Source organism: Sinocyclocheilus grahami, unplaced genomic scaffold (assembly GCF_001515645.1).
Source record: "Sinocyclocheilus grahami isolate Dianchi unplaced genomic scaffold, SAMN03320097.WGS_v1.1 scaffold150.1, whole genome shotgun sequence".
Classification (NCBI taxonomy): domain Eukaryota; kingdom Metazoa; phylum Chordata; class Actinopteri; order Cypriniformes; family Cyprinidae; genus Sinocyclocheilus; species Sinocyclocheilus grahami.
In genome coordinates this window covers 724,123-731,505 of record NW_015505329.1, presented here as the reverse complement: position 1 = coordinate 731,505, position 7,383 = coordinate 724,123, and the positions used below count along the sequence as shown (strand labels likewise).

Below are 7,383 nucleotides of genomic sequence, written 5' to 3'. Positions count from 1 at the left end.
AAACTGAAAATAGGATGATCAGAATGTCTTTTCGTCTCTGGTTGAATCGTCAGAGCAGCTCCGTCTTTCCCCTGTATTAAAACAATAAACAAGGCCTTTCCCCTCCAGCTACAGTCTAACAACAGCACTGTGACAAAGCGCAATTATAATGACAACGTGTCAGAAACCGCTCAGAAAAAGAACGAGAACAGCCTTCGTGTAAGTGCAAAATGAATTTCTTTAAAGCATACGCGGACAGATTGAAAACGGCATCTTTTATTAGGGAGTTGAAATGCTGATGTCCTTTCTGATGAGGCCGAGTGGTTCAGACGTTTGTCACAGCAGAAGTGGGGAGCGGGAAAGCTATTATGATTTTAAACCCCTTTGGCCGTTAGAGCTAATGCAGACCCCCGCAGAACCGCACATACGCCGTCCCTCAAGACCACATGCTGGAAAAACCCTGACACTGCGAAGCCAGATTATAAATACGGCCAAACATAACAATGCTGACTTAATGGAAATACATATGCAGCTCAGGTGAGGTGTACAGTGGAACAAACATCAACATGAAATCAAAATAGCCATTTACTTTCTTAAGGTGCAGTAGTGGAATTTTGGGTGTAAAAACAGGTCCACTGTAAGTAGCATAGAGATGTATGAATTATTACTTACACAGAAGTCACTTTAATTTTCAAGCGACCAACTTGATCATGAGTGAAATCTGCATAGGACAATTGGGGGACTTTAATGTGACCGCACCTTAATGCACATTTCTTGATGGATTCGTCCCACTAATAGTCTTTCTGTGAAATGTTTTGCTTGTAAAGTTTGCTTGCACTCTCCCAACTAACAAAGTATGTTCTACGAACGTTTTTTAACGTGCCCATTAAGTTATAAAAAGTTTAAATTTTTTTCGGAATGTTTTCTGAACGTTCCAAACATCCATTCCTTTTTAGATGTTTTAAAAACATTTTTGATATGTGAATGTTAAGGGAACGTTCCATTTTAGAATTTTGCAAACATTATGGGAATGTTACTTTCAAATGTTCTCTAAACATTCTGAAACAAGTTACATTTAAAAATGTTCGCTGAACGTCCAACTAAAACGTTTCATGAAAAAAAATCCATAAACGATGTATACTGTTTTTGTGCTAACTTTTTGAGAACATTATTTAAAAAACAGATAACTTGGAACGAACGTTCTGTTAATGTTACTGGAATAATGTTACTGGAATAATGTTTGTTGATAACAATGTTCTCTAAACATGCTGAAACAAGTTACATTTAAAAATGTTCGCTGAACGTCCAACTAAAACGTTTCATGAAAAAAAATCCATAAACGATGTATACTGTTTTTGTGCTAACTTTTTGAGAACATTATTTAAAAAACAGATAACTTGGAACGAACGTTCTGTTAATGTTACTGGAATAATGTTACTGGAATAATGTTTGTTGATAACTGAGAAAACCTTGACAGAACATTCTGATAATGTTTCCTGGAGTTTAAAATAAATGCCATTTAGTTAGATATTTTAACTAATGCAATAACATTCAGACATTTTAAGGTGCGTTCACCTTTACCTTTGTTCAGCGAATTTTCACAAATGAAATCAGAGCATACGCAAAATGCGCAAGCTGTGTAGGTCCTCCGAAACACCAGGGGGCACCCTTGCTCTCAAAGATTATTTAATTTTAGTTTTGTTTTTGAATTTAGCCAGTGGTTATGAAAACATGAATGATTATTTCATTTAATAAGGTGCGATGTCGCCCTTTATTCGTAAAAATCAGTCAAATCATGTAATGTGAATGTCGTATAGTCTTTGCGCGAGACTAAAAAAACGAGTTTAAAGCGTACCAAGCCGCGGAAGAGACACTGTTTCTCAAGCGCTTTCCGCGAGCACGATTCGAGACGGAGTGAAACACGGACAAATGCGTTTCCTGCATTCGTTCATAATCACTCATAAACGCCATAAATAATATTGTAGAGTTGCGCTTGTTGTTTGTCGTTTCTCCGATCACAAATGCAGACATGGTTTTATGTTTACGCGGTGCGATGCAATGCATAAAAAGACAGTATAAGTCATTATAATCCGTAATTATGTCCCCACTGGATGCAACAAATTAGGGCTGCATGATAAATCGAAATGGAATCGAGATTGCGATTCGACAGAAGCTGCGATTGTCATGTGTATCTTTCAGTGAAGCACGGTTCTGTGATCAGCAGTAAATTTCAATCGAAAGGCCAGAGGGCGCTCTCGCGCTGAAACTCCAAATACGCCTCGCAGAAGAAACCCAGAAAATGCCTATCGCTGCAGCTGAATAAACAGAAGATTCAACTGCTTTCATTGATTCAACGTGACTAATAAACACACGACTATGGCAATATACGGTTTATCTGAGTTCTTATTATTATAATTTTCATTAAAATAAAGTATATTTATAATGCAATGCCTTTATCACTGCTTAAATACTATGAAATATGTTGCGTGCCTTATTCTGTGTAAGAAGCCACATCATCTCACAGAAGGATTTATTTCAAACACTCGACTGACGTTATGAAGTGAGTTTGGAGTAAAAATATGTTATTAAATGTGGTATTTTCACATGCTTTCAGATGGAGCAGCATTTACTACACAGAGCCGTAGTTCACTGAGAAGCTATGCAAACAGCTTTCATAATCGCGAATGATTTCTTCGATTTCATAATCGCGCAATAAAATCGTCTGCGATTTTTTTGCTTAACTTGTCAGTGAACTACGGCTATGTGTATTAAATGCTGCTCCATCTGAAAGCACGTGATGATGATTTCCTGCTGATTACAGAACCGGCTTTACTAACAAAATGCACATAACAATCGCATTCGATTAATCGTGCAGCCCTAGTGAGGTGTTTGCATGACAGTTTACCTGTCTGAAACCGTGAGCTACACTTTCGTCTTGAGTATCTAAAGATCAATAAAACAAGACATGTTTAGCCTGCATTTGCAAACTGAACTTGTTTTAAGGATGTTTCGATACTGGAAAACAAGACAAAATATCGATCAGCAAAGTGATTTTTTTTGCAGCGTAGCAATTAGAACATTCATAAAGGTCCACTTCCATTGGCCTGGTGGGTGTGAGTGCGTCCTCAATCCTGATTGGCTGAGCTGTCTTCCTGTTTGTCCACCTCATCGTCCTGTAGTCCTGTTTCTTGTGCTGTAGGTGAGGACTCGTCTTGACACGACCCCATTTCAGCTTTTGTTTTCACACTACGCTCTTCCTCTTTAACATCTACCTCATCCTTAGCATTTCCATCTCTCTCGCTATTTCCGGCCACCGCTTCTTGTTTTTCCCTGCCTGCTCCTACCGTCCCTTCCTGTGTCTCGTTCCCTTCCTCTCTGTCCTCTTTCTGTTCACTCTGCACTTCAGCATCAGCCTCATTATTCTGGTTTGCCTCCCATCGTTCATTCACACTTGTATTTGTCTCTTCAGCGCTCTTCTCGGCTCCATCACATTGCTTTTGATCACTTATCTCTTTCTCTACGGTGGACGTAGAGTCTTTCTTCTTCTTGTTCTTTGGTGCGTCTTTGACCGAGTTCTTGTTGGACTTGTTCCGTGCTTTAAAGATGACTTTCTGAAACCGAAAACATTGACAGAGAGTTTTAATACTTTTTTTTATGGGATGATAATGAGATGCAGGTAAATATTTAATGAATTGCTTCTTTAAAATAGCAAACGTATACTTGGTTGTAATGCTGTTTCATCATTTGATCATCATTTAATGAATCACTGCTTCCATGATAAATAAAAAATTTACTTTTGAGCTAAATTCTGTTTACCTACTGTCTTGTTCTAAATCTGAATGAAATATAATCACATGATTTCATCTTTTTTTTAACCCTTAGTAAACCTTTTCAAATAACAAACAGGCATCATCAATGTTAAACAAACCCACAATAAATCCATGTTTATCCATTTAAGCACTGAAAGTCCAGCAGTAGAAACGTTAATGACAGATGTCACTGGCTCTTCTCACTGTGATTGGCTGCCCCCTGCCACTTTTCTGGCTTTCATTTGCATAAACTATTTTTTAACTTTAGTTTTTAACCCTGTTTCCTTCAAGTAGAGTACAGATCACTGTGATTTGTAAATGCTCAAAACCTGATTGTTGCTGTATTGCACTTATGAATATGTGAGATGATGCTTATATAAAAGCAGTACACACAAAGCTGTGGTGTCCTCGTGCAACCGCAAGATGCGTGAGATGTATGCCATGTGGAATTTTTATTTTCGGAAAAAGTGCATTTAGATTCTCACATCAGTTTGTTATGGTTGAGAATACAAATTCACATATTGAACTGATGATGACAAGTGTGACGGGTTGATTAAAGCTTAGCACAGTTCATTTGCATTGGCCCTTTCTTCCCAAAAAATGTAAAAAGACAACACTGGCGTGTAAGTAAATATCATCAGGAAAGCCAAACACGCAGTAACACCCGCTATACACACACTCGCTCTGGTTTTCTTTGAAGTGACATGGAGCTAAATCTTTGTTTAAATTATGCATTGTTCTGTTCAAGCGTCTTGTGCTTTCTGCTCCATTTTATGTGGAGCTTTAAGGAAATGCCTGACGCCGGCACTGAACCCTGTAAAAACACTTGGTGTGTGACTTTGGCTGCTAACACAAACTACGTAGATGTTTTTAGTCAAGAAGCAGAGAATGAGAGGAATATGATAACTGTGTGTGTGTGTGTGTGTTTGACAGCAGTATGTCAGTAATGCGGCTGGAATAAGAGGTTACACACCTTGGATTCCTTCTTCTTGCGAGGCAGCACTGGTCTCTGGAGGAAAACGATCTGCTTGGTGGCCAAACTGCCATCACTGGATGAGAGAGAGGAAACCATTCAGTTAGTGATCTAGGTATGATTATACGTCAATAATGATCAAACTGCTTGTTTCAGGTCCAATCATCTTGACCAAAAGTGCCCAAAATTTTCTGCGAAGGGCCAAAAATGTATTCAAAAATGGTCTTTTTTTAAATATTACAAAAGTTGTATACACACACACTTACACACACACACACGTCTGGTTTGCTATCCTTGTGGGGACTCTCCATAGGCGTAATGTTTTTTCTACTGTACAGACCATATATTCTATCGCCCTACACCAACCCTACACCTAAACGTACCCCTTACAGGAAACTGTCTGCATTTTTAGATTTTCAAAAAACTTAATTCTGTGTGACTTTATTAGCTTGTTTACCCGTGGGGACTTCAATTTAGGTCCCCACCATGACACGAGTCCCCATGGTAATGAATGTACAAGCCTTCGGTACGGCGTGATGCATAGCAATGAGAAGCCGCCCTGTGTGTGGAAATATAAGAGTGCAGATTACAAACAAACTCATCTGCATTCAAAAAAGTGCTGTGGAATTACCTTGTTTGTTCGGCAAGACGACTTCTAGTTGTTTGTGATTACTGGAGGACTTTGTCATTTTCTAGAGATTATGCTTACAAAGAATGGATTTCTAACTCATCAAGAATTTTAGAGTTGAGCGTGACAAGAAAAAATATATATTTAGTGCAGAAATTTCCATTACTTTTTCATAATAAAAAAAAAAAGAAAGAACCTAGTTTTTCCATGACAGTTTTTGCAGAAATACGACTCTTATAGCTAAATAAATAATGATTTAATACTGCAAAATAAATAATTATTCATTTTGCAGTAAGAACAGAATAACTTGCGTTCAAAATATTTGTCTGTAAATGTTTCTCTCTCTTATGCTCACAAAGGCTGCATTTATTTGTGCATCTAAAATGCAGTAAAACAGAAATATTGCAATGTGAAATATCTGTTCCTTATTGTAATATATTTTAAAATGTAATTTATTTCTGTGATCAAAGCTGAATTTTCAGCATCATTACTCCAGTCTTCAGTGTCACATGATCCTTCAGAAATCATTCTGATATGTTGATTTGCTGCTCAGGAAACACTTCTTTTTATTATTTATTAATGTTGACAACAATTATATTTTTAAGGAAACCTTGATACAGGATTTTTTGATTAATAGAAACTTCAAAAGAACAGCATTTATTTGAAATAGAAATCTTTAACATAATAAATATATTTACTGTGACTTTTGATCAATGCATACTTGCTGAAAAAAATCTTACAGATCTTAAACATTTGAATGATACTGTACTGTTTGTAGTTTGCTTGTCATTGACTTTTGTTACCATGAATAATAAAACTGGATCTTCACCAACACTGGTATTCATAGTACTACAAGCTTTACCCATATGTTACCATATTATATTTTGCCTCGCAGGAAAACAAGGCCAGCCTTCTCCAAGACACTGAAAAGTGACGGTTCCGTAGTATCTAGGACAACGTTTTGATTAATTAGCTACATTGCTGCTGTTGTGAGTTGTGGTATTTTGTGAAAGTTTAAAATAGGCCCGTAATTAATCAGCAGGGACTTCAGGACGGATAGAAGAATGACGTGTGAGAGAAAGGCCAACATGGGATCGGCCCAGCGCAGGCGTGGGTATGACAGATGGAGATTACTTCAGTTCGACATCGCCGGGAGCTTCCGCTTGCCATTACAGGAATCATCAGTTCGCTTGTATTGACATTCCATTACGGCGAGCAAACGGTGGAGTTCTGCCCCGTACTGCCTGTGCCAGTCATTACATCTGACTCCATGAGGCCCGCAGAGCTCTTTATACCCCGAGCACTTTGTCACGGTTGGAGTTCAGGACGTACCATTACTCTGTGTGGGTTGTACAATTCTTTTTTATGTTCGAAATGGCGCCCCATGAGGTGTTTACACAAAATCAATTGATGGCTTTATGTTTCCTACCTCTAAAGCCTGTTCACACTCAAAGGCTTTGAAACCTAGTCGTATTATTGGTCGTAATTATTTTTTTGTAATTGAAATAAATGATGTAAATGTATGTATGTGTGTGTGTGTATACACAGTTTTTGTTTTATCCAGCTGTATTTACTCAGTGCAACTTAACATCCAAGTGAAAACACCAAAATGTCAGAAAAAATAAATAAATCTGAATCACCGAGTTGGAAAAAGGATCACCCCCTTATGTCAGTATTTTGTTGAACCACCTTTTGCTTTAATTACAGTCTTTAGTCTGTTTGGATTGGTCTCTACTAACTTCTAGACTTTGCTCACTCTTCTTTGCAGAACTGCTGAAGTTTGGTTAAATTTGATGGTGGGCGTTTGTGGACTGCAGTCTTCAAGTCATTCCACAGATTTTCAGTGGGGTTTAAGTCTGGGCTCTGACTAAAGGCAATGCAGGGGCATTCAGCTTTTTCTCCTTCAACCACTGTGTGCTCAGTTCTGCTGTGTGCTTTGGGTCATTGTCATGTTGGAAGGTAAACCTTCTTCCCATTGACAGCTTTCTGGCAGA

The 7,383-nt window shown here is 38.0% G+C and overlaps 1 protein-coding gene across 2 annotated transcripts in view; it reads right to left on the bottom strand.

Annotated features, from left to right (window-relative positions):
* Nucleotides 1-2,820: 2,820 nt before the first annotated feature.
* The window catches only part of LOC107592114 (raftlin-like), a 110,067-nt gene continuing 105,504 nt past the window's right edge, over nt 2,821-7,383 (bottom strand). For both annotated transcript variants that reach the window (XM_016281497.1, XM_016281498.1), the window contains exons 9-10: nt 4,762-4,837; nt 2,821-3,590 (exon numbers count right to left, since the gene is read on the bottom strand). In XM_016281497.1, coding sequence (XP_016136983.1) covers nt 3,105-3,590; nt 4,762-4,837 — 562 coding nt within the window. In that variant the 3' untranslated portion in view covers nt 2,821-3,104. The remainder of the gene's footprint in view (nt 3,591-4,761; nt 4,838-7,383) is intronic.